General features: G+C 48.3%; 1 protein-coding gene across 5 annotated transcripts in view; it reads left to right on the top strand.

Moving 5' to 3' along the window:
- Positions 1 to 26,852, top strand: part of Frmd5 (FERM domain containing 5) — a 234,309-nt gene that overhangs the window by 188,166 nt on the left and 19,291 nt on the right. For all 5 annotated transcript variants that reach the window (XM_070005990.1, XM_070005986.1, XM_070005987.1 and 2 more), the window contains exons 2-7: positions 6,760 to 6,864; positions 10,831 to 10,873; positions 11,105 to 11,183; positions 19,220 to 19,317; positions 22,053 to 22,176; positions 25,662 to 25,749. In XM_070005990.1, coding sequence (XP_069862091.1) covers positions 6,760 to 6,864; positions 10,831 to 10,873; positions 11,105 to 11,183; positions 19,220 to 19,317; positions 22,053 to 22,176; positions 25,662 to 25,749 — 537 coding nt within the window. The remainder of the gene's footprint in view (positions 1 to 6,759; positions 6,865 to 10,830; positions 10,874 to 11,104; positions 11,184 to 19,219; positions 19,318 to 22,052; positions 22,177 to 25,661; positions 25,750 to 26,852) is intronic.

Here is a 26,852-nt window from a genome sequence, read left to right as displayed (position 1 = left end):
TGCTGAGGAATCAAACCCAGGGCCTCATGCATGCAAGGCAAGCGCTCTACCACTGAGCCACCTTCCCAGCCCTATATTTGGCATTTTCTACTCTTCTTCTGATAGTAGTTGTAGAGAAATGGCCTTGGGATAAGGAGAAGATAAAGATGTAGTTCTGTGCTTCAAGAGCCACTTGGGGTAAATTTTCAAAATGGTGGTCATTCCCTTGCAGAATAGGAGGATACTTCAAGACGAGCCCGGTACCTGTGTGGTGGTAATACAAGCCAGTTCTCTGACCTGAGTGAGGATTTCCAATAGGGCTCCCACAGCACCACACCCAACAGCCCAGCCTACAGGTGTCCATCCACATGGCTCATGATGCCCATGGCTAAGGGGCTTAGATCCTCTCTTCCCTCTGAACGCTGGGCTGGATCACTCCTGTGGCACCAATGGCAGCCTCCTGGCACTACTGGCACCCAAGTGCCTCCTTGCGCCTCATCCTTCTCATGCTGGCTGCTGAATTCTGAGGGGGATACAGAGGAGGACACACCTGGGCAGGGCTGAGCTGTGGCCTGCTGCATGTGGGACAGGCTGCTACACAAAGCCACACACAAAGCCACACACACACAAAGCCACACACACACAAAGCCACACACACACAAAGCCACACACACACAAAGCCACACACACAAAGCCACACACACACACACACACACACACACACACACGAACACGCTGCAGCCTCAGCCCTTCTAGGTTCCTCCCTTCAAAGAAAAATGTACTTTAGGGTTGAAGGGGCTAAGGTTGGTGAAACTGGGGCCCTGCTATTAGCGTTCCACCGCCACCTCAGGCTCAGAAAGCTGGGCTGGGTGCAAGGGAGCCACAGTAGCAGGAAGCCGCACCTCAGTAATTGATTCACACTTTTCTGCACAGCTCACTTGTGCCATGGCCCTGGGAAGATGAGTTCATATGTCTGACTCCTCTGACATTAAAAAGCGTTCACACAGCATCTGCTCCTGAACCCGGCCAATACCAGCACAGTGTATCCAGAGAAGACACTGTCAGGAAAGTAGGGAAGTGTTATGGTCTTCAAGGATTTAAATATAAACTTAAACTGGAATGGAGGCTGAGAACTGTCCCCCCCACCCCCCCCTACCCCCCATCACCTGTGTCCGTCCCTTCCCTGCCTGGCCTCTGAGGGCCGCTTGCTCAGTTCTTACCTCTCCTCCAGGCTCCTAGCATTGGTGCGGCTTTCTCTTGTATTGTGGAGGCTCAGAAGCCCACTTTCTGTAGTCTCTTCTTCCTCCCTCTGCCTTCTTTAAGACCAGGATGGATATCACTTGAAGCCTTGCCTAGTCTGCACTAGGGCCCAGGTGGTAGGACTGAACAGGGTAAAACCTAACAAGTAAAATAAAGCTGCTCTCCTGCCCAAGGGTAGCATGACGAAGCAGAAAAGGCAATTACCCTTGAATGGCTTAGGTCACTGGCCCAAGCTTTGCTTGCTACTTGCTGCCTCCTGCCTCAGTCCTTTCGCTATAAGAGACAAAACTGGGCTGAGGGAGTGGTGTAATAGTAAGGTGCCAGCTTACTAAGTGCAAGGCCCTGAGTTCAATCCCCAGTACCACCCAGATGGAGAGAGAGACAAACACAGAGACCGAGAACTTTTGGGAAGAGGAGTATAGATATCAGCAGGACAGAGGACAGTGAACATGAACTCAATACCTATGTACGTGTGTGAAAATAAAAAAAATGAAACCTGTTGAAATTGTTTTAAGACCAGGGGAGAGGAAAAAGGGAGAGCAATAGAGGGGGAGTGAGTTTAGTAAAATACATTGTATGAATTGAAATACCACAATGAAAATCATTTTGTAAGACTATAATGTGTGCTAATATTTTTAAAAATCATAAAAATAAAACTTGAGAGGCTGGGCACTAGTGACTCATACCTGTAATCCTAGCTACCTAAGAGGCTGAGCTCTGAGAATCATGCTTCAGAGTCAGCCCAAGCAAGAAGGTCTGTGAGACTCTTCTCCAATTAACCACCAGAAAACCAGAAGTGGCACTGTGGCTCAAGTAGTAGAGTGTTTGCCTTGAGCTGAAGAGCTGAGAGACAGCTCCCAGGCCCAGAGTTCAAGCCCCATGACTGAGGAAAAAAAAAAAAACAAACTTGTGGGTATGGGGAAAATGGGAAAGAATGAAGAAAGGCATGACATTGAGGAACATTGTACTCATAACCTGACTTATTGAATTGTAATCTCTTTTTACAACTATGTAATAATAATAATAGAAAAGAAACAACTTTTAAATTAACCACCAAAAAAGACCAGAAGAGCTGTGGCTCAAGTGGTAGAGTGCTATCCTTGAGCACGAAAGCTCAGGGACAGCATGTAAGCCCTGAGTTCAAGCCTCAGGACAGGTGCACACGTGCAAACACACACACACACACACACACACACACACACACACACACACACACACACACACACACACACACACACACACACACAACTTAAGGGAATCGTATCAGACAGGGAGGAACAAGAACAGGAATTCTCCTCAGCCTAGATTGCAAAATGAGTCTGAGTGGTTCATCAATCATTCTGGGCACCATCTAGAGAGAATAAATGGGTTTTCCTTCCATGCACTGTTATTTTCAAAAACCTGTGTAGTTACTACTGTAGTTCATAAAATATAAAGTTATTTATAAATGAGAGCTTCGTAAGTTCCTTTGTCCCGATAATGTCTTAGGGAAGAGAATAAACTCTGACACTTAGTTGAAGGGAAGGCTTTCAGTGCTTTACTCAGATCACTTGTCCTGAAGATAAACGTGCTCAGGCTTGGAGCTCTGACTTTGTAATCACCTGTCAGCAAAAGGCCTATTTCCCCAGGATAATCAATACTACGGCATTCAGCACACATCACGGGAACAGCCACGGTGCCAGAGAAACCGCAGGCAGAGGCGGGGAAGATAGAGACAGCAGACCAGGGCCACGAGGCCAGGCAGAGAGCAGCCTAAAAACAGGAGATGTGCAAAGAACTCACCAGGCCATGGAACTTACAGAAAATCCTAAAATCCTGCACCTCCACTCTGGCAAAAGAGGAGCATATGGCAACCTCTGAAAGTTACCTCCAAAGTATTCTGGGTTGATCCTGCCTTTGTACTTCTGCTAGGATTTAAAATTCACAGAATTCTGCCAGAAAGCATCTCTCCGTTCCCCTCAACTTCACCCTATCTGAAGAGATGCAGCAAAGGAAGTTGCAGCTTTATGTGAATCTCTTAGTACAGAGCCAGGTATGGGAGGGAACTTTGACTCCACGGTGGGGAGCACGGAGCATCTCACCAGATGCTGAGGATGTAGAACAGGCTACGGGCCTGTTTCCTGTCTCCTACAAGAGAAGAGCCATGCCTTCTCCCTGGGAAATGGGAGAATCGTGATGTTTGATCTACTGAATTTAAGATTTTTTTTCTCTCTTCCTTTCTTTTTTGGCGGGGGTGGGGGGGAGGGGGTGGGGGGAGTTATGGGGCTTGAACTCTGAGCCTGGGCACTGTCCCTCAGCTCTTCAGCTCAAGGTGAGCACTCTGCCACTTGGGCCACAGCACCACTTCTGGTTTTCTAGTGGTTTATTGGAGATAAAGAGTCTCATGGACTTTCCTGCCCAGGCTGCCTTTGAACCGCGATCCTCAGATCTCAACCTCCTGAGTAGCTAGGATTATAGGCATGAGCCATCGGCGCCCAGCTTTGAATTTAAGATTCTTAACAGCTAAGAGCCTTGCAAGTACAACCCATGAGCCTTTTGTGGTGGTGTTTTATTTTTAATGGAAGACCAGGTTCTTATTAGAAGTCCTTGCGGGGACTGGTATTGTGGCTTTGTGGTAGAGTGCTTGCCTCGTATGCATAAGGCCTTGGGTTCAATTCCTCAGTACCACATAAACAAAAGAAAGTCATTCAGTAAAAAAAATATTAAAAGGGCTGGGAAGGTGGCTCAGTGGTAGAGTGCCTGCCTTGCAGAAAAAGCCAGAAGTGGCGCTGTGGCTCAAGTTGGTAGAGCGTTCGCCTTGAGCTGAAGAGATGAGGGACAGCGCCCAGGCCCAGAGTTCAAGCCCCACAACCCACCAAAAAAAAAAAAAAAATGTCCTCACGGTTTCTATAACAGAAGCATGTTTTCCCTGTGGCTGTCTCTACCCCAGGCTCCTGCTAATATGATTTCTGAGTGTTTGGAAGAGAGTTTCTTCAGACATTAAAATTCAGACTCGCTTGATCACAATGCAGTAACCAGCTTGGTGCAAATAAAACTTGTAAAGAAAAAATTCAGCACAATATGCAACTGTTTCGTGCTATTCCATTCCAGTTACCCTAAGAAAGATAATAGTTTAGGACATGCTATGTGAAAAAGAGTTGAATATACTTCCTATACCCCCAGAGAAACAGAAATATGAGATTCGGCTCTCCTCCCACTCTGAGGGATGAGTAGGAAAGTGATCCTCAGGCCCAACCCAGAAAGATGGTTACCAAGAAAGTTCTTCAAAAGACCTGGTGTGTGATCCATCACCCAGAAGTCCCAGTGTGACTCCTGCCTAGTCTGTCTTCTGAAAGAATAGCTCGTCTTTGGTGGGAGACCAAGGCGTGTTGAATGGGGCTGTTGCATTTGGGAGTATGTTGTCAGAGGGAATGTGAGGCCAGCGGAAGAGGAGGAGGAGGAGGTACGCTGCCTCTTCTGGGTAACACTACCCACTATTCATCCTTCAGCCTCTGCAAGGATAAGCTTCTTAAGGTATTTGCTGAAGGAGTTAGTATCCTGCATCCAATAGAGGGAGCCAGCAGAAGAGCTGAGGTGTAACCTCTCATGGAGATCATACAAATAGGTCTGTTATAGTAGGGTCAGGGCATTCTGTGATCACTCATGGCTTTGGGCCTTGGCACTAGGGAGACCTTTAGATCTTGTAAGACAACCTCAAATAGGGTGCGAAGTTGGATGTGGACTGCCTAGAGATGGTCATCTGGGCTGAGCTATAGAGACAACTGGGGACAGACCCAGAGATGGATGCTTTGCACACAGATTCCTGCAAGCCTTCCCCTCCCCCAGCATAGCCCGGATACACAGGCAGGCTCTGAAGTAGAAGTGATGGGTTATAAAGAGCCTGAATCTTAACGTTTTCGTCTTAACAAACCTCCTGACATTCAGTAAGTATTGAGAGCCGACCTGCCTTGTACCAAGCCCTGCTCTAAATTGTAGAGAAAGGCTCCTGCTCCCACAGTAACAGTCTCAAAAAGGAGCCAATAGGTTGTTTAACAAATAAGTCAACAAGATACGTACACTTGTTGTAAGTTTCTGACTGACATAAAAGGGATGCGATGGAAAGTTACAGGGAAGAGCCATATGGTAGGGGAGGATTTCTGCCAAAGGCATTTGAGCCAAGACTTAAGGATAGAAGGGCTGAGATTAGCGACGACAGGAAGAGCATCCCAGGCAGAGGGAACACAGCGTCACAGGAGAGGCAAATAAAAAAAGCCTTGGCATGTTGAAGAACAGCAAGGCTTCGGCCCGAGTGAAATGGAAGAATGATTGGATACGCTCAAAGGGAAAGTGGGCAGCCGCAAGGGCATCACCAGCCGTGAGCAGTCAGGGAAGACACTGACTTTGTTCAGCTGGAGTGTAGAGTGAAATTCAGGATCACTACGGTCTTTGTAATAGATGGAAAACCAGTTATGGCAATGTGGACCTAAGTAAATAACTTTAGGTTCATTACAGGCATACACAGCAGTTACAGCCCCTGAGCCATATCTGTACTGCTATAGAAGGATTTGCAAGAATCAAAAAGTGTATTATAAATGGGGGCCAGAGGTGTACCCGGGTAGATTGTGTGCAAGGCCCAAAGCACTGCAAAAAAAAAAAAATGAGAAAGATGTTACAAGTGTATTTTTAAAAGAGGAGATGTAGGTGGGGGTTGTGGTGCAAGCCTGTCATCCCAGATGGAGATTGGGAGGATTGCACTTCACGGCCAGTGTGAACAACAACAACAAAAAATCAAGACCCCATCTCAAGAAAAGCAGCCAGGCATGGTGATGCATACCTCTTATCCCCAGCTATGTGGAAGGTGTAGGCAGGTAGGAAGACTGAAATTCAGTCCAGCCTCCACTACTGCTAAAAAACAAAGGACACATCCACACATCTATGATTGCCTGTATACAGGACATCCCATAAAAGATTCACAAGGGAAAGGAGCTGGGACACAGGGAGACCAGAGTGGAAGAGAGACCGACTGACCGTCCATAGTGTTTTCTTCCATACACTTGAATAATAGCTTACTGTGCACCTGCATTGCTTACTCAGCAAAACAGACATGGTGTCTGCATTGTGGTCCCTCCGGTGGCAGTGTGGAATGACTGAGGAAAGGAGTAGAAGCAGAAAAATCCTTTAGAGAAGCCTCTGGCAGTGGTCCAGTTGCAAATTGGTGGCAGCTTGACTTATGGAGTTGGTCACAGGGATAAAGAAAAGTGGATGGGTTCGAGACACACATTAGAGGCAGAGCCTGCTGGTCTTGGTGGAGATCTGTGTATCCCATACTGACTGCTCATCCCTGCGATGAGCAGGGAAAGGCTCACACAGTAGTGGTGGCGCTGGGCTTCTTCTGGGTACTAAACACCCCTGAATTCTAGTGCAGAGCTGTGGGCACAGTTATGTTACCTTATCCACATGAAACACTTAGAAAATTTGAATGATTTAATGCTTATTAGAAACAGTCACATTGAACGCCACTCGTTTCTGCTTGCTTTGCAGAGAGATGCCAAGGGCCAGTACCTGTTTGACCTTCTTTGCCACCACCTGAACCTCCTTGAGAAAGACTATTTTGGAATCCGCTTTGTAGACCCAGATAAGCAGCGGGTAAGTCAAAATGCAAAGCCCCCGGGGAGCACAGGGCTCCTCAATGGGCCTGAAGCCTTGAATGGTTCCTCATAGAGTGTAGCGTCAGGTATCAGGGGCCAGCCAGACCCTGAACTTGGCCGTCATTACTTAAAGTCATACACAGTCTTATACCTAGAAGGCAATCTGAGAGACAGCTGTAAAACACGAGAAGCCTGGCATTTCACATGCCAAAATGGTGCCTTGAAGAGCTTCAGTGGTTTGTATCCTTTGCTCTACAAAGGTCCACCCCTTAGTTCTGGACCTTAATATGAGGCCACAAAGAGGGTTCCCCTTCCCGGTACCAGAAATCCAGGTGCCCTCTCTGCTGTGGGTGCTCACTAGAAAATGAAAATGGCAGACTGGTGTTTACAGACGGTATTTGGTATGAGCTTTCTCACTTCTAAAAGGGAGGCTGATGACCCCAAGATCTCTTCAGCTCCCAAGAGATGGTGGTGTTCGAACTAAAAAGGACAGAGTGAGTCCTGTTGGTTCTTCTCCAGTTAAGTCAGAAGTTACTTGAGGAGAGTCAGCGTCTGTGAAGTTTGTAATGGAGAAGGAGCTAGAAGGAGAGAAGGCGACAGGAAGGCAGGGAGAGAGAAACCTTTGGCAATGTCTGCTCTGTGTCCTTCTCTGAGGAGCACGCCACGCTCTTCCAGCTGATATATGTTGAGGCCAAGAGCTTCACATATGTTATTTTTTATGTAGTGCTTAAAACTGATGATGAGTATCCATAATTGTAATGGCCATTCCGCAGAGGAGTAGATAAAGTCTCAGGCAGGCTGAGTAATTTGCAACAGCCAAGTAAGTGGCAAAGGCAGGGTGGAGCCATTTGGCTCCCGAGCTGAAAGTCTTCCCTGGTCTGCTGTGAAAGCAGTGTCCCTGTGCCCTTCCCCCCGCCTCCCCCACCCCCAGGGAGGGCCAGGGAGAGCCAAGGCCTGAGAGAGTTGGAGGGAAAGGGACCCATTACAAGAGTTGCTCTAGACCCACTGGATCATGGTAAAGATGGAGGAAAGGAGCCCCTGTTTCCCTACGGTATAAAATAAGTCGTTTCTCCCCCCTCCCTCCCCCCCACCAGCTCCAAGGTAGTGTGAAACCAGCACTCATGTCCACTCTCCACCTCTGTTTGCTCAGTTCTGTGTCTGCCCTAAGGAGTTGCCTCTCCCCATCCCCCACTATCCTCAGAACCAGGGCCTCTGCCCTCTCACCAGCCCCTGAGTCTCCAGATTATGCTGTTTTGACCCAAACACAGGCAGAAACCCTGCTCCCGGAATCACCTTTTCCTCTCCTGATCCCTTCTCCACAAGGCCAGATTATCAGGTTGCTGATGATGCTGGGGCCATAAGGCAACTGTAGGGTATTCTTGGGACGCTCTGGAACATTTCCCTGCTGGAGTCTGCTGAAGTCCCTGATAAGCTGGCAGTGCTTTTTGCTCCCTTCCCAACCCCTTCCCAGCCTCCTGCAGCCTCAGTCATTCCTTGAGCTCACTGCAGTACAGAGGAAAGCCTTATCTCCAGCCATGGCCTTCTTGTCATTCAGCCCCATCAGCCCTCTACTGACACTGCACCTCCATCTTGCCTTTCTGTTTCTGTCTTCCTTTATGTCTAATGTCTAAAGGTGTTCTGTTTATTGAGTTCCTGACACCTGCTGCCTTCTCCTTCCCTCTGCCCAATGCCTGTGTGCTTAAACAAACGGGCCTCCTCCGCCCATCCAGGCACAGCCTGGGACCCCGGTTGTTTCTATGCAATTTCATCCCTCGCCTCCGCTTCCCTGCGAAGCAGAGCTGCGGTGGGCCATGTAATGTGAGAAGGACCTCTTAACCACATTGAGTGGCTATAATGAGTTGCCAGCCCCGTGGGAACTCAGATCAGAGGAAGCAAGAGAGCAGAATGTCAGCCCAGATTATCCATGTGGAGCTGACGGAAGAACTGGCTCTTAGTGGGTCCATTAGCTGCATGACCCACGGCCTGGCCCAGAAGGTGAGAGCTGGGAATCCAGGGAGGCCAGGATGCTGTCTGCACGTCTTTGGCTGCTTTCCCGCCACAGGGAAGATGCTGCCAAAGCATCACACTAAATGGAAGTAGCCCAGGGAAGAGGGAATGTGGGCCCAAGTCCCTCTGTCCATTGGACAGCAACATGTTAAGCCTACACTACAGACCAATGAGGTGTTTCCTGTCCTCCTGGAGCCTTCATCTAGTGGCTTTGAGTTACTTCCGGGCAATCAAGTCCCAAATAATAGGAGTTTTAGCTCACTGCAGATTGGCAAAAGTACTTGCTTAGCATTCCAACAGACAGACATCAATAAGGAAAGTAATAAATCTCCCATGATGATTCGAGAAGCAGATAGAGGATGGTCTCATTGCTTTCTTGCCCCAAATGTAAGTACCATGTAAGGACGGGGAGCATGATTCAAGTGGTAGAGCATTTGTTTAGCAAGCAGGCCCTGAGTTCAAACTCCAGTACTGGGGTGGGGTAGCGGGCAGGGGGAATAACAAAAACATAAGTATGATGAAAAAAAAAACCATATTGCTATCATGCCCTGCTTCTATAAAAATCCCAGGGGAAGCCAGGCACTGGTGGTTCACGCCTATCATCCTAGCTACTCAGGAGGCTGAGATCTGAGGATTGCAGTTCAAAGCCAGACCGGGCAGCAAAGTCCATGAAACTTTTATCTCCAGTTAACCCCCAGAAAAAAGGAAGTGGCACTTTGGCTCAAGTGGTAGAGTACTAGCCTTGAGCTGAAGAACTCAGAGACAGTACCCAGGCCCAGAGTTCAAGCCCCACAACTGACCAAAAAAAAAATCCCAGGGGAACAGGATAGCATTCTGTTATTGGTTATGGTTATTGGTTATGATTAATTATCTTTTTAAATTTTTTTGTCACTCTTTGGGCTTGAACTCAAGGCCTGGGTGCTGCTCCTAGCTCTTCAGTTCAAGACTAGCACTCTACCACTTGAGCCACAGCACCATTTCCATTTCTGTGAGACAAGAGTCTCACAGACTTTCTTGCCCAGGCTGGCTTTGAACCACAATCCTCAGATCTCAGCCTCCTGAATAGCTAGGATGACAGGCGTGAGCCACCAGCACCTGGCTTAATTATCTTTTCTTTTGACGGTGCTGGGATTTGCCTGCTAGGTAAGTATTCTACCACTGTGCCTTTCCTCTTGTGCCAGTTAAAGTTTATAATCTTATGAAACTAAGACTTGAGCCATCCTTGTAGGCCAAGGAGTCCTGAGTATGTGTTTTCTAACACAAAGATTGGTGATGCCATCTCTGCCCTCTGTACACTTACAAGATTTCCTTTTGTCAATATTCTGATATCAAGGGCCTCCATCCCACTCCTTGGCCAAATTATGTTTGTGTGTGTGTGTGTGTGTGTGTGTGTGTGTGTGTGTATACACACACACACACACACATATATATATACACACACACATATATGCTATAGATTATATATTTATATATCATATATAGTATATAACATATACTATATGTGTGTGCAGATAACACATACCACAGGTTAGGCAGACGTAATATATTTTACACAGGTATAATATATTTGAGTTTAGTAAACATACTCAGCATCTCCCTACTCAAGCCAGGTGGGCCTTTGTCTCCAACATACCTCCGTGAAGCCATTCACACCTACTGGCATGCCAGAAACATGGCTCAGAACTTTGGCACCCTGCTTTAGGAGGCAGCATTCCCAGGGAAGCCCAGAAATGGCATCTGAAGCTGGAACTATTCCCCTCGTCACAGCTGCTCCATGGGAGCTAGTTTCCGAAAAATCCTGTCACCCTTCCACTCTCCAAACCTATATTTTACAAACTTGGGGCCACTTTTATCCTGGGCTACAATCTGTAGAGTGATTTAAGTGGTGTAAACACACGTTAGACTTGACACTCGGGCTCATTAGGAGGGTTCTCATGTCCTGCGTTCTCTGTTTCAGCATTGGTTGGAGTTTACCAAGTCTGTGGTGAAGCAGCTGAGATGTGAGTATTCAGGAATGCACTCCAGCTCTGCCCTGGGGAGGGTGGGAAGAAGCCTGGCCAAGGTCGCAAGTCTTGCTTTTGTAGTTTTCCCCTGTTCTCCGTGTGAGGATTTTCTATGGGCAGTCAGAGTCCTGTGCATAGGTGGGGAGGGCGGGGGGCGGGGGGCGGTATCTCTGCATGACCATCTTCTGGGAGAAGGTCTACGCTGATGGACATCTCTTTTCTATGCAGCTCAGCCTCCGTTCACCATGTGTTTCCGTGTGAAATTTTACCCTGCGGACCCTGCTGCCCTGAAAGAAGAAATAACCAGGTGAAGCTGAACACTCCCCCATCCTCCACCCCACCCAACCAGCCACCGAGGCTGCGGGAAAGCCTAGGGAGGGGGGCATGGGCCTCTCAGAATCTCTGGTTAAGAAACACCTGGCTCTTAGGCAAGGAACTCTTCCCAGATAGAACCTACTTCTATATTCCTTTTCCACGTGCTTTCTGCAGTGGAGGTGGGCACACGTTTTTCCACTACCTGTGATGTGCCTTCTGTGGACATTTTTGGAGAAGACTTGTTGATGGTTAGTTTGAGGATTGAAGATAGACTCCAATGGCCTAATGCATATGCTTGGGAGAATCATAAATGTGATATGGAGGCATTGTAAATTCTATATCCAGTGGATAAACGCTGACGTGTTATTGGATCAGGTCTGTGATAAATTCTTTATGGTAGGGATCATGTTGCGTGGCAGACAGCTATGTGCGTATGCATCCAATCTCACCCAGCACCACTGGAGAATGAGGGTTTCTGTGCTCACATCCATCCTGCAGGAGGGACAGTGAATAAGACCTTTCAAGCCTCCCAGGGCTTTGGATATCTGAACCAAAATCACACTAAGTCTCATCTTAAAGATTTCAAAGTTCAGCAGGGCACTGGTGGCTCACGCCTATAATCCTAGCTCCTCTGAGGCTGAGATCTGGGGATCGCAGTCCAAAGCCAGCCCTGGAAGAAAAGTGCATTTTAGACTGTTATCTCTAACCACCAAAGAGCCAAAAGTGTAGCTATGGCTCAAGTGGTAGAATAGTACCAGGCCTTGCATTCAAGCCCCAGTATTGGCACATGTGTGCGACACACACACACACACACTCTCTCTCTCTCTCTCTCTCTCTCTTTCTCTCTCTCTCTCTCTCTCTCTCTCTCTCTCTCTCTCTCTCTCTCTCTCTCTCTCTCTCTCTCTCTCTCTCTCTCTCTCACTCACTCTCTCTCTGGAAGTTTTCTATAATGGGATCCTTTGTCCAGACATAAGGAAGCTTTGCTGTCATCTTGTAGCAGGTAGGCCATAGATCAAGAGGTAAAGCCAGAGACTCCTAGAGCTGAGGAAGAGACCATACCACTAACACTACAGCCTGGGAAATGGCAGATAGAAACGAGGTCATTGCTGTCATATAACTGCATGTCCGTAAGGACTTGAGGTCCACTTCAGGATCCTGAACTGCTTAGGAAAGAAAGCAAGAGAAAAGGACCAAAGAAATGAAGGAAAGGAGAGAGGAAGGGAAGGGAAGGGAAGCAGAGAAGGAAATGAAATTGTTTTCACTTGCATTTTGAGGAGCATGTCAGTGGCTTTACATAAGGCAAAAAGAGCGGCATGTTCTCTCAGAAAGGAAATCAGGAAATGAAAGGGAGGGTAAAAAAAAAAAATACATGCAGAGAAAGCAAGGAAAGAGGACAGGGAGGGAAAGGAGCCTTTTCAAATGGGCCTAGTGCAGCTTGAAGGGACTGATAGAATGAGGACCAGGAGGGCTGGGAAGGTGGCTCAGTGGTAGAGCGCTTGCCTTGCATGCATGAGGCCCTGGGTTCAATTCCTCAGCACCATATAAGCAGGAAAAAAAAAGCCGGGAGTGGCGCCATGGCTCAAGTGGTAGAGCGCTAGCCTTGAGCTGATAGAGCTGAGGGACAGCACCCAGGCCTAGAGTTCAGGCCCCACGACCGGACCCAAAAAAGAATGAGGACCAGGAAGGTCTCTTCCTGTAGATGCACAAGGCAGGTAGTGTGCACCCACCCGTTCTGAAACTCTCAGGAGAGTTGGAGTAGCTGAAATGAAACCTCATGCTGTCTTAGACATAAAGACTTCAGGAGCCGGGCACCAGTGGCTCACGCCTGTAATCCTAGCTACTCAGGAGGCTGAGATCTGAGGACTGTGGTTCAAAGCCAGCCTGTGTGGCTGAGAAGGTGGCTCAGTGGTACAGTGACTGCCTTGCATGCACAAGGCCCTGGGTTCGATTCCTCAGCACCACATAAGCAGAAAAAGCCAGAAGTGGTGCTGTGGCTCAAGTGGTAGAGCACTAGGCTTAAGCTAAAGAGCTGAGGGACAGCGCCCAGGCCCAGAGTTCAAGCCCCATAACTGACCAAAAACAAAAAAGAAAATAAGACTGCAGGTTCTGCTCGTCTTCATGAAAGTAGAGGTGGTCAGCACTTTCAAAATGGAAAACCAAACTCACCTATATGACCAGGTAATCTGTAGTTTCAAACAAGTTATGGAGACAAAACCACTATGTTTAGCAATGTATGTGTGTGTGTATATGTGTGTGTGAGAGAGAGAGAGAGAGAGACAGAGACAGAGACAGAGACAGAGTCAGACAGAGACAGAGTCAGAGAGAGACAGAGAGACAGAGAGACAGAGACAGAGAGAATGTGGGTATGAAAGAGAGAGACTGGCACTTCAACTTGCTATCTGATGCATGCTTTCACTCATTGGCTGGCGTTCTACCATCTAAGCCACGCTTCCAGCCCAATGTTTAGCCCCACCCATATCCTCCAGAGTGTTTGCCTTCCTTCTGAGCCCCTCCCTCTCTGCTGAAAGTGCCAGAGCTAGTGCAGACGCAGAAGTCTGTGCCCCAGGCCGTGTGTTGGAGCCAAATCAATACTTTGTTGTTGTTAGCACTGAGGTTTAAACTCAAGGCTTCACAGCTGAGTTCTGCTGTTCTACTGTTCCCTCGGTGCTCTGGTTATTTTTGAGATAAGTTCTTGGGGGTTTCTTTGCGCAGCCAGGCAGGATTGTGATCCTCTTGTTACACTCCCACCATAGCTGGGATGATGGGCACCTGGCCAGGGGCCTAGTTTTTTCTCTTGGGGAGCCAGGGGAAGGGCTATCTCATGAACTTTTTTGCCCAAGCTGCACTAGAACTGCAATCCTTCTATAATTAGCCTCCTGCATAATTGTGACGGTGGGCACACATTCCACACCCAGCTACGTTTTTATTGAAAGCCTAGCACCAGCCATCCAGATTGTTCTCCGCTTGTTGGAACAGCAATGGTGCTGACAGAACTCAGCCATCCTCAGACATGGGGCTTTCTAATAGCCATCTTTGCCTTTAGCAACTCTTAATACAATTTTCTAAATCAAGTGTCACTATGTTATATAACAACCCTCCTACCCAAGAAACAGTTGTAGACCTGAGGGCTTGGGTCCAATGGATGTGACTACTTGTCTGTAGGACTTGCACATAAGATATTTAACCTCTCTGACCTTTGGACACGTCATGGGGGATAGTAATGCCTACTTCTTAGAATTACTGGGAGGAGGAATGCTTCTTGAAACCTTGCATTGAGCAAAGGCTCCGTGTGTTCATGTTCTCTGCCAAACTGATTACACGGCCCAGCATTGGGACCACAGCCAGGCCCCCACACATCCAGGACACTGGCGAGTGTACAAGCTCCTCTGCCATCCATGTGCATTCCTGCTAACCACCTTGGACAATTTCCTCTTGAGCTTCTTTCCTTGGTATGCAGTTGAACCCCAGGGTGCCTGGGTCAGTTTCTAGTTTCTGTGCCTCTCTGCTCCCTAGGGCATTCTATGAGGCATCAGAATCCGCTCCATCATTCTCACTTACATGCCGACTGATCTTAAGAAAGTGTGTACCTGCCCCATCCGCACACAGCGCCCATCATTCATTCCTGGCTTGGAGCCCTTTAATCCCATCTTGCTGCCAGACTAATTTAGCTGTCTGAGTGTTTTTTCCCCAGCAATATTGGTCCTAAGTTTCACTGCCATTCCTGTAAAGCCAAGCAGAGAGAAGAGGACAAAGTAGGGAATGTAGACCAGTGCTTCCATTTATCTCTTGGATTCTTCCCAAAGGATAAATTTAGTTTCCAAATCCTGATTAATTTCCTTTGTCGTTTTTTTTTTTTTAAGTAATAAATAGATTTTTCTTGTCTGGGCTAGAGACCCGAGAAAATGGGGGATTGGGCAGCAGATTGAGCTTTTCAAAAGGGCTGCATGTAAATGAACTCCATGGGCTGATCAAGTGCCAGAAAGAAACTGGAGTGTGAGTGGAGCCCCATACCTGGGGGCAGCAGATCAGACGACAGGAGCTCATGAAGTTGATTCCCTGAATGAATGTGCACATTAATGGGCAGAGTCACTGGGTCATTTAATCCGTCAGTGAACCTCATTTGGGCCTAGCTTAGGCTAACACTGAGTGGTAAACTTTCTTCTACAAAGGACTAGATAGGATTTTAGGTTTGGGGGGACCATATGGTCGCTGTCTTTACTATTCAGTTCCATCACTGAATATGGAAGCCATTATAGACAATACGTACATGAATGAGCAAAGCTGTGTGCCAATCAATTTTCATTTCACTGGAAAGTATGGCAGTAGGCCCTGAAATCAGAAAGACCTGGGTGCCATTCCCAGGTTGTTCTTTAGGTATGTGACAGGGCAAGCAACGGTAGCTGTAAATACTCATCTGTTAGACAGGAACAAACGTGGTAGTCACCTCCGCTGTGCAGAGGGAATGAATGCTGGTGAAGCATTCAGTGTCACGGGGGAGGGGGAGACACAGCACGCTCTCTACAACTGTGAGCTATCGCTCTTTTTTTTTTTTTTTTTTTTTGTCATTTGTCATCTCTCTCCTCACGTGGAATTGAAGAGTTGGAAAACTTGTTCTGTTCCCAGCACCTATGAAGTACCTGGAATACATAGCATATATCACAGATGGAAGATAGATAGATAAATAGATAGACACAGACAGACAGATAGGGTTAGGCACAGGATACATAGGCTCATTAAGGGAATATTAAGAGGAACACAAGTATGGCGCCGGTGGCTCACACCTGTAATCCTAGCTGTTCAGGAGGCTGAGATCTGAGGATCACCATTCAAAGCTAGCTGGAGCAGAAAAGTCTGCAAGACTCTCATCCCCAGTTAAGCCCTCAAAGGCTGGAAATGGAGCTGCAACTCAAGTGATGGAGCACCAGCCTTGAGCAAAAGAGCTAAGGAACAGTGCCAGACCCTGAGTCCAAGCCCCCAATACTGGTGGAAGGAAGGAAAGGAAGGTGGGGAGGGAAGAAGAGGAGAGGAGAGAGAAGAAAGGAAAGAGGAGAGAAGAGAGGGAGGGAGCACAAATGTGGGGGAAGCCACTGAGGCAGAAAAGTGAGGTGATCTCAAACTGCTCTCTCCCTTGCAGCTGTAGGAGGGTCCTTCTCTGAACTTCTCACGTCCTGTGTGGCTGCTTTGATTCTTTAGGATGTGGACTTGCTCCTTCCTGTTTCTCCTCCATGTTCCATGGCATGGCTAAAGAATGTTCTGTGAGCCGGATCCCCAAGGCTTAAGCCTGTAATCCTAGCTATTTAGGAGGCTGAGATCTGAGGATTACGGTTCAAAGCCAGCCCGGGAAGGAAAGTCCATGAGACTCTTACCTCCAATAAACCACTAGAAAACCGGAAGTGGTGCTGTGGCTCAAGTGGTAGAGCACTAGTCTTGAGCTGAAGAGCTGAGGGACAGCGCCCAGGCCCAGAGTTCAAGCCCCACGACTAACAAAAAAAAAAAAAAAAGAATGTTCTGTGTCCTTGCCCCTGAATTCCTGCATTGTCCCATCACCAGAACAGCTTATGTCCATTCTGGCTGCATGCACCCATGCACAGATGCCTGGCAACGCCATTTGAGGCAGTATGTCTGCTGCTGGAGGGCCATCAGAGGTTCCTGAGGGACGCTTCCAAACCACGAGGTTCTGACCTGCTTCTGTGGGGAAGGGGGAGGCCTCCTGTCTGCCACACTGAGAATCACTGCCCAGATTCATGTTCTGCTTTGAAATAATGCATAGCCTAGTATGGCCGTCCCTTGATTCTGGGCAGCCACGCAGAGCAGCATAGGCTGAGGAATGCACGGCTCCAGGCCCAGGAAGTGAGCAGTAAGGAGTAAGGGCCAAAAGTTTGCATCCACCTCCGGCCAAGGCCAGCGGAAATAGGAGTCAGAACAGTAAGGCAGAGAAGCGCTCGCTCGCTGGCGCTCTCCCACACACCGTGTGGCATCTCACCACGGGAAGCAGGGTGAAGACAGGCTGGCTTTGGTGGGTCCATCTTAATCATTCACTCTGTAGGAAGTCTGTTTTCCTTTGGCTTTTCTTGGCAAACACTGGGGAAGAGTGGGTTTAGTGGAAGGAAGGATAAGAATAAGGGTGAAAGCCCACTGAAATGCTTACCTTGCCTCTGGCTTGAGGAGGATAATCCATCCTAATGCGCGTACGAGGGGTGCGTTTGAGCTTAGGGTTGTTTGCTTTGGTGCTGTGGCTTGATCCCAGAGCCTTGCCCATGCAATGCAAGCGCTCTGTCATGACGCTCCAGCCACAGTTCAGGACAGTGCTTCTTAAATTTTACACATACATACATGTATGTGTGTGTGTGTGCGCGTGTATGAGTGTGTGTGTGTTGGTATTGGGGTTTGAACTCAGGGCCTTGAGCTTTCTAGACAAGAGCACCTCTACTTTAGCCACACCCCCAGCATAAATGTTAATCTACATACAAGTCACCTTGGCAATCTTATTAACAGGGGCTGAGGGTGGGCCTGGTAGTGTCTAGAATCTCAGCTCCCATCTCTCAGAATCACCTGCTAGTGTCCCTCCCTACTGTCCTAGAACTTGCCCTGTCAGCAGTCCTCTCTTCTCTTTGGGTATTTTTACCCAGTCAGGTGGACATGGAATCCTATATCGCATTCATCATTCTAAAAACAGAAGCAACAGAAAACTCGAATTTTCTAACGAGGGCCCTATTTCTCCGGGTTCAGACTGGTAGAATTGTACTACGTTTCCGTTACTCCCGTAGGGATATGATCATTACCTGCGTTTGTCTGAGAAAACAATGAGCACATATTATCTCAGAGTTTGTGTTGAGCAGAAACCCAGAGGCAGCTTAAGTGGGTGATTCTGGCTCGGTCCTGAGGTTGGCTTTGCAGCCACAGTCCCCTGAGAGTTTGACTGGGGCTGAAAGATTCACTTCCAAGATGGCGCACTCACATGGCTGCTGGCAGAAAGCCTCTCTCTGCTCCTTACCGCACGGACCTTTCTAGAAGGCAGCCTGGGCATTGTCACAGGGCGAGTGAGTGGTCCAAGGAAAAGAGGGAACAGAGAAGAAGGTGTGGTGATTCTATGACCTGGTCTCAGAAAGCCAGAGACTGTGATGTCTGTGTTGTTCTGTGGTTAAGAACCAAGTCATTGATTCTAGCCCACACTTGAAGCGGGAGGGTTTAGCTCTTCTTATAAAACAAGGAATATCGCTGGGCGCTGGTGGCTCACGCCTGTAATCCTAGCTACTCAGGAGGCTGAGATCTGAGGATCGCAGTTCAAAGCCAGCCTGGGCAGGAGAGACCGTGAGACTCCTATCTCCAATAAACCACCAGAAAACCAGAAGTGGCATTGTAGCTCAAGTGGTAGAGCGCTCGCCTTGAGCTGAAGAGCTGAAGGACAGCGCCCAGGCCCAGAGTTCAAGCCCCACAACCGACAAAAAAAAAAAAAAAAAAAAAAAAAAAAAACAAGGAATATCGGAAGATCTATGAACATACTCTCAGTGTCTTCTATTTTTGTTTTGGGGCAGCCCTGGGGTTTGATCTCTAAGGACTTTGGCATGCTAGCACAGGGGCCACACCTCCAACCCTGAGGTCTGGTTGACATCTAACAGTAATCCACAGGCTTTGGGCTCACTCAGAGCCCAAGGCAGAAGGGAAGCCCACTTTGCCCGTCTGTGATGACACCGGATTATTTTTGTGCCCTGGATTGACTAGTGCCAGCTCTTTCTCAACCCCAGTGGGGACGGGGCACTGCCGCCACCAGGAAGCGCCAGGTCTGGGTTGAGCCATCGGGAGACTGACAGGTTGTTTTGAATAGAACCTCAATCCAATTCAGAGCAAAGTACTCGAAAGAGCCTCCAGAGAAATGGAAAATGTATTTGTTCTACTGTATGAGGATTGTTTTTTTTTAATGTAGCAAAAAGTGTCCTGACAAAAATTTTGATAGGTTTTGATTACATATTTATGTCTTTAAAGTAACGAAAGAAATGCTTTCTCGTTCCTTCTGTGTTTTCTCTCCAGGTATTTAGTCTTCCTACAGATCAAAAGGGATCTCTACCATGGCCGTCTCCTCTGTAAAACATCTGATGCTGCCTTGTTAGCAGCTTATATCCTTCAAGGTAATGACTTTTGACAGGATAAATTTGCTTTCCGTGCTAAGTACTGATTATATTACTTCACTTACCACACATGACTACCTCTTGGATCTAAACAGTATCTAACTTGAGGCCAAGTCTAAGTTCAAGGATTCTACTGCCATTCGTTGGAGCCACAAAGGCCCAGAACGCTCAGGTCTAACCTGTGTAGAAGCTCTTACTGCCAGCCCGTAAGTCTTTTTGACTGTTTGAGGATTTGCCCTGGGCTTTTGGCTGCTACTGTTCTGCAATTCTGGAAAGTAATCAGACCTCCCTCCCTGTCTTCTCATGCAAATCTCTAAGATGTGAAGCATCCTGGAATTCTGGGAACTATTTTTAAAGACCTTTCAGCTCAGACTGCTCAGTGTTAAAAAGTGGTTTCAAGTAACAAGCACATCCTCTAATGTGCTAGTAGAGTTGAACCCCACACAGCCAGTACCCAGACTGAACCAAAAAGAAACAAGCAGGAAATACACACTTATGAACCATCCTGATACTCAAGTGCCCCTTCCTAGACTTCTCTCTTGGTCCTTAGCCCTGAAACTGTTGATACCACTGGATTAATTTGGGATCATAGTACTATAACTCCAAAGCTTCCATTGAAACATCAGAACTCTTGGTTAGAAATCGGTGAACTTGGGGGTTGAGAACGTGGCTCAGTGGTAGAGCGCTTGCCTCACATGCATGAGGCCCTGGGTTCGATTCCTCAGTACCACATAAACAGAAAAAGCCGGAAGTGGTGCTGTGGCTCAAGTGGTAGAGCACTTGCCTTGAGCTACAGAGCTGAGGGGCAGCGCCCGGCGCAGAGTCCAAGCCCCACGACCAACAATAAAAAAGAAAAAATTTGTGAACTTTGCTGGGTGTTGGTGGCTCACACCTGTAATCTTAGCTACTTGGGAGGCTGAGATCTGAGGATCACAATTCAAAGCCACCCTGGGCGGTAAAGTTTGTGAGACTCTTATCTCCTTATCTCCAATAAACCACCAGAAAACCAGAAGTGGCACTGTGGCTCAAGAGGTAGAGCACTGTCCTTGAGCTGAAGAGCTCAGAGACAGCACACAGGCTCAGAGTTCAAGCCCCATGACAGACAAAAAAAAAAAAAAAAAGGAAGGAAGGAAAAAGAAAAGAAAAGAGAAATCTGTGAACTCCCAAATGTGATGGCTGGGGGGAGATATACCACAACTGTGTTAAAGAACGTAAGTCAGCCCCTTGCCCTTTTAATTTCTGAGACTCCTATTTCAACCCATCAATAAAATAGGCAGTCCAGCAGGAGCTTGCCACAGATGCTCCATTCCTTTTCAATGAGAAAACAAATTTTAAACCCTACCCTTGCCTTGGGTTCTACCCTGATAATTATACTGAATTATTCCTTTGTTTTACGTGTGTGTGTGTGTGTGTGTGTGTGTGTGTGTGTGTGTGTGTGTGTGTGTGTGTGTGTGTGTGTGTGTGTGTGTGTGTGTGTGTGTGTGTGTGTGTGTGTGTGTGTGTGTGTGTGTGTGTGTGTGTGTGTGTGTGTGTGTGTGTGTGTGTGTGTGTGTGTGTGTATTTGAGCCAGGCATCAGTAGCTATAATCTAGCTACTCAAGATCTGAGGGTTGGTGTTCGAAGCTAGCCTGGGCAGGGAAGTCTATGAGACTCTTACCTCCACTTATCCACCAAAAATCTAGCTCAAGTGGCAGACTGCTAGACTTGAGCAAAAAAAGCTCAGGGGATGGTGCCCAGGCCCTGAGTTCAAGCCCCAGGGCTAGCACCAAAACAAACAAAAAAAGTATTCAATGCCAAACATTGCTGTTTATCATTTGGTGCTTTCTAAATAAAATCAAAAGAAATTACTCATTAGTTTTAAGGTCATCCCATACATTAAGGGAAACCTTTAGTCTCTTGTTAAACCCACCTTTGAAGGTGGGTTTGGTGGTGGTGGTGGTGGTGGTGTTAATCAGTTTGGTGTTTTTATTGTGATGAAATGAGTGGGTCCTGGCTTCTGGTCATGGTGAAGACTGTGGAGCAGCCTTCCCAGAACTCACTGATCTGAGAGCTCATCAGAGACGAACTCTGGGCGTGACTGAAACACACAGCCCCACCCCAGTAAGACATTGAGAATTGAGCCTCAGAACTTAACGCTCCCAAGAGCAGAGACACTCTGGTCCTGGTCAGCCTTCCGGGGCTCCACACCTCTCTGAGGCACGATCAGCCCTCTATGGGTCTTTTAGTCTATTCATTTGGATGGAAGGTTGAGCTCTAAATTGGAATCATGGCTCAGTCAGCAACTTGCCTTGGCCCCTGCTGAAATACTCAAAAGGATATTTCAGTGTCTGACCTGGTTCAAGCCCAGAAAGTTCTGTCTTCTTGTTCAAGCTCATACATACAGTACTGCTGCCAGGCTCGCGTCTCATGTGGCTGAAGGACCGAGAGCCACAGAAAGATTTCTGCTCTTTTATTACAAATTTACTTGTGGTGGTCTCCGAATACAGGGTCAGCCCTCCTGTCTCTGCTTGGACAACCCAAGGTCACCACCTAAGAAGGCAAAAGCCTTGGAGTGCTCCTCAGGGGCCAGCCCCAGGGCCAGGCAGAGCCTGCTCAGGACCGGGTGCTCTTTCTAAGTCTTCAGGCACGTGCTTTGTGCATGCTTTCGCCGCTGCTCGCTGTGTTACTCTCCTGCTGCTTTGCCACTGACAATTTACCTGCTTGCTTAATTGTTTTCTCCTGCCTTTCTGTGAAAAGCGGAGATTGGAGATTATGACCCTGGGAAACACCCTGAAGGCTACAGCTCCAAGTTCCAGTTTTTTCCAAAGCATTCTGAGAAGCTGGAAAAGAAAATCGCTGAGATTCACAAGACAGAACTCAGGTGTGTGATACTGGCTCCAGGCCCAGGAAGTGTCCACAGCTAGCTGTGCGTGCGTCCTCTGCTCTCTAGAGGGCGCTGCTGACACAGAGTGACACTCCCCAACCCCCCACCCCCCCCCCCACCTTCTTGGCCCAGGGGTCCAGGGACAGCCCACCCCCAAGCAGAGTCGTTTAGGCTGAGGCTTAAAGGCAAGAGAGGGGACAATGAGGGGGACTGGACTTTGAAAGGCATCTGCTTCACTTAGATAAATGAAGATGCACAGAGAACAAGCATGAAGTAAGGAATGGGAAAGGAAGAACAAAGACACAGTGTAGAAGAAAAAAAAGGAGCCGGCCAGGCACTGGTGGCTCACAACTGTAATCCTAGCTACTCAGGAGGCTGAGATTTGAGGATCGAGGTTCAAAGCCAACCCAAGCAGGAAAGCCCATGAGACTCATCTCCAATAAAAAAAAAAATGGAAGTGGCGCTGTGGTTCAAGTGGTAGAGCACTAGCCTTGAGCTGAAGAGCTGAGGAACAGCACCTATGCCCAGAGTTCAAGCCCCACCACCGAATTCCCCCCGCCCCCCCCCCCCGCAAAAAGTAATTCACTGATGGGGCACTTTTCCTTAATGTGGGGGGGGAGGGGCTTTGCTCTGATCACGGCACACACACACCAAAAAAAATGGAAGGAGGGAAGAAGAGAGGAGAGGTTGAGTGGGGATGTAAACAAAAAGGCTAGCCTCCAAACTGACTGTGACAGGGCTGGGAAGGTGGCTCAGTGGTAGAGTGCTTGCCTTGCATGCATGAGGCCCTGGGTTCGATTCCTCAGCACCACATAAGCAGAAAAAGCCAGAAGTGGTGCTGTGGCTCAAGTGGTAGAGCTCTAGCCTTGAGCTGAAGAGCTGAGGGACAGCACCCAGACCCAGAGTTCAGGCCCCACGACCGGACCAAAACAAAAAACAACAAACTGACTGTGACAGTAACAGGTGGTATCTCATGGGACCACCATCTCCAGCTCATAGCTGCAGGGGCCACCCCAACAGTGCTGTGGTTTGGGGGCTGTGTCAGGGTACGGAAAAGTGGCCTCAAGCCTGGACCTTCACTTCCTCAGCCTTTTTTTTTCCAATCAATCATGGGACTTGAACTCAGGGCCTGGGTACTGTCTCTGAGCTGTTTTGCTCAAGACTAGTGCTCTACCACTTTGAGCAACAGCTCTACTTCCGGTTTTCTGGTGGTTAATTGGAGTTAAGAATCTCACAGATTTTCCTGCCCCGGCTGGTTCTGAACTTCAGTCCTCAGATCTCAGCCTCCTGAATAGCTAGGATCGCAGATATGAGCCACCAGCGCCCAGTTCTCAGCATCTCTTAGTATGCCCAGAGTATGTGTCATTGTATAAAGCAGCACTAGCTTGGCCTTTCGCCAGTATGAACTAGGGATTTCTTCAAAGGCTGATTTTGATAAGCAAGAGAAAGATTTCTGGGCTTCTTTTCATGTGCCACACTGAAGTGTAGAGCCCTAAACTATGAAGAAAAAAGGCACACGTGTGGAGTGTTTCAAGTTTTAAAAAATGGGGCTGGGAATGTGGCTCAGTGGTAGAGTGCTCGCCTAGCATGCATGAGGCCCTAGGTTCAATTCCTCAGCACCACATACACAGAAAAAGCCGGACGGGGTGCTGTGGCTCAAGTGGTAGAGTGCTAGCCTTGAGCATAAAAAGTCTCAGGGACAGTGCCCAAGCCCTGAAAAAAAAATTATTTATATTTATATGCTCTCTGTGTATATATGTATATACACATATATACATGTATGTGTGTATGTGTGTGTATATATATATATATATATATATATATATATATATATAGTTTTTTTTTTTGCCAGTCCTGGGGCTTGACTCAGGGCCTAGGCACTGTCGCTGAGCTATTTGGCTCAAGGCTAGCGCTCTACCACTTGAGCCACAGTACCACTTCCAGTTTTCTGGTGGTTTATTGGAGATAAGAGTCTCATGCACTTAACTGCCCCAGCTGGCTCTGAAACCTCGATCCTCAGATCTCAGCCTCCTGAGTAGCTAGGATTCCAGGTGTGAGCCACCAGCGCCTGGCCAGGGTTCTAAAGTTTCTAAAATTTGAAGTAGATTCTTCCCTGATTAGGCCCTTTCTCTGAATCCTTTCAACCTCAGAGGTTTTACCAATGCAGAAGAACCAAAACCCCCTTGTGTGTTGGATCCCTATCTAGGGAGAGTAGCAGGAGAGGCTCTGACCCTCCAGGGAGATGGAGACGCCTATAGGAAGTCGTGTTTCCCTTCCTGGGCAGGAGCAGCCTCTCTAGTGCTGGTCTCCAGGTTCTCCTCAGCACCATTATGGAAATAGTGACCCCTTGTGGTGAACGTCAGAACAAACGTGGACCTTTGTGGGATTTCATGGTTCATTCAGAGTTGTGTGTGCAGGGAGCGTCCTGAGTATCTTAGGAGATGTTTAGAGTGGTAAGCACAGTCTTCCAGAAGCAAAACGCAAGGCAGGAGATCCCCCAAGAAATGATGCCTGTGTTGAGGGCCCTGAATGTAGGATCAGCCCTCCCAGATGGGGCACGAGGAAACCGCAGACCTTTTTGCTTTTTTGTTATTTTCCGAAAAGGGTCTCAGGTTTTGCTGGAGCTAGCTTAGACTGCCAGCCTCTCGTTTATGCTTTCCACATAGCGAGGGTGACAGGTTCACACCACTGTACTCAGCTACTGGTACAGATAGAATCTTAGCAATTTTTTTCCAGGCTGGCCTCGAACCATAGTTCTCTTGTTCTCTGCGCAGCAAGGGTGGGTAGGTGGGTAGCTAGGATTAACAGGGAGGAGCTGCCACCAGCATGCCTGGCCCCCAGCATACTGGTTTTTTTTTTTTAGGGGGGGTGTTGTACTAGAGTTTGAAATGAGTGTCTTGTACTTGTTAGGCAGGGTCTCTACCACTGAGCCATGCGTCTAACTCTTTTCCAGCTGTTTTGGTTTTTTTTTTTTGGTCAGTCATGTGACTTGAACTCGGGGCCTGGCTGCTGTCCCTGGGATCAAAGCTAGCACTCTACCACTTTGAGCCACAGCACCACTTCCAGTTTTCTAGAGCTTAATTGGAGATGAGTCTCACAGCCTCTCCTGCCCAGGCTGGCTTCAAACCACAATCCTCAGATTTCAACCTCCCGAGTAGCTAGGATTATAGGCGTGAGCCACCAGTGCCCAACTCAGCGGATTATTTTGGATATGGTCTCACTTCCTGTCCAGGCATCCACCAGGACTGATGTCTCCCTATTTTAGGCTCCTTGTTGTAGCCAAGATGACAGATGAACCACAACTAGATTCTCCCATTGAGAAACCGTCTTGTGGATTGTGTTCCTGCTAGCCTCACACTGTGACCCTCTCCCAAGCAGCTATGGTTACTGGGGCTGGCCCTGCACACCTGTTCATGCAGAGCTTACCTCAGAGAAACTGTGGGAGCAGAGAGCCCTGAGGTCATTCCTTCTCTTCATTTCAGTGGCCAAACACCAGCAACATCTGAACTGAACTTCTTAAGAAAAGCACAGACGCTGGAGACGTACGGAGTGGATCCTCACCCATGTAAGGTAAGACCCGCCCCGTGGCGGAGCCCTCCCGGGGACCGGGCACCAGTGCCCACCGGCTCCCTCAGTGTGTGCAGCGGTGAGCATCCCAGTGACGGTGCCAGAGGGAGCGTCTCCGTTGGAGTCACTAGACTCGATGCCACTGGACTTTGTGGTCCCACAGCCATGTCAGGGTCCAGGCAGAGTCAGCCCAAGTCAAGGGCAACCGCGGGGCTCTGCCGCACAGCATGGGTAACTCAGTGGGAAGAAGAGCGGGGGTGTGGAAGGTCCCTGTGGGTTTGTCACTGCAGTGGTACAAGGTGCCCCACAGAGCCCCGGGGACGGGGGACACATGTAATTCCGTTCTGCATCTGTGATGATAAGATGGGAACCAGCCTGGAAGCTGTTACCCCCCCCCAAAAAAAAGCAAATTCACCTGTGCCTGCCATTTCCGATGAGCACAGCGGCCCTGTGCTTCACCCGCAGTTCCTCAGGGCCGAGGGCGCAGCCTGACCCGTGTCCTCCTGCTCTGCTCACGTCGGTGTCCAGGCCGCCACAGGGCAGCAGCCATGCTGGAAAAGGGGGCCTCTGTTTAACTGTATAACCTGTCAAGACCCTGTCTCCAAATAAGGCACATTCCAAGGTACTCAGAGTTAGGACTAAGACATGAGGATTTAGGGACTGTGGGAGACACAATTTGGCACCTAACACATAGAATAAAAAACGAAGAAGCCAGGCGCCGGTAGCTCCCACCTGTAATCCTAGCTACTCAAGAGGCCGAGATCTGAGGATCGAGATTCAAAGCCAGCCCTGGCAGGCAAGTCCCTTATCTCCAATAAACCACCAGAAAACCAGAAGTGGCGCTGTGGCCCAAGTGTTAGAGCGCTTGCCATGAGCTGAAGATCTTAGGGACAGCGCCCAGGCCCAGAGTTCGGGCCCCACAACCGACAAAAACAAAAACAAAACTAAGCATCCTGGTGAGGTGGCTCAAGCCTGTAATCCCAGATTCTTTTGTGATCTGTAGATCACAAAAGAAATCCTCAAGACCCCATCTCAACTAGTGGCTGGTGTGGTGGTATAAGCCTGTTATCCCAGATATGGAAGAAGCAGTAGTGAGGGCCTGCCAC

The sequence above is a fragment of the Dipodomys merriami genome, unplaced genomic scaffold (assembly GCF_024711535.1).
Source record: "Dipodomys merriami isolate MVZ:Mamm:240054 unplaced genomic scaffold, mDipMer1.0.p SCAF_69, whole genome shotgun sequence".
Lineage (NCBI taxonomy): Eukaryota > Metazoa > Chordata > Mammalia > Rodentia > Heteromyidae > Dipodomys > Dipodomys merriami.
The sequence above is the reverse complement of the archived record's forward strand: the minus strand, read 5'-3'. Positions and strand labels throughout refer to the sequence as shown.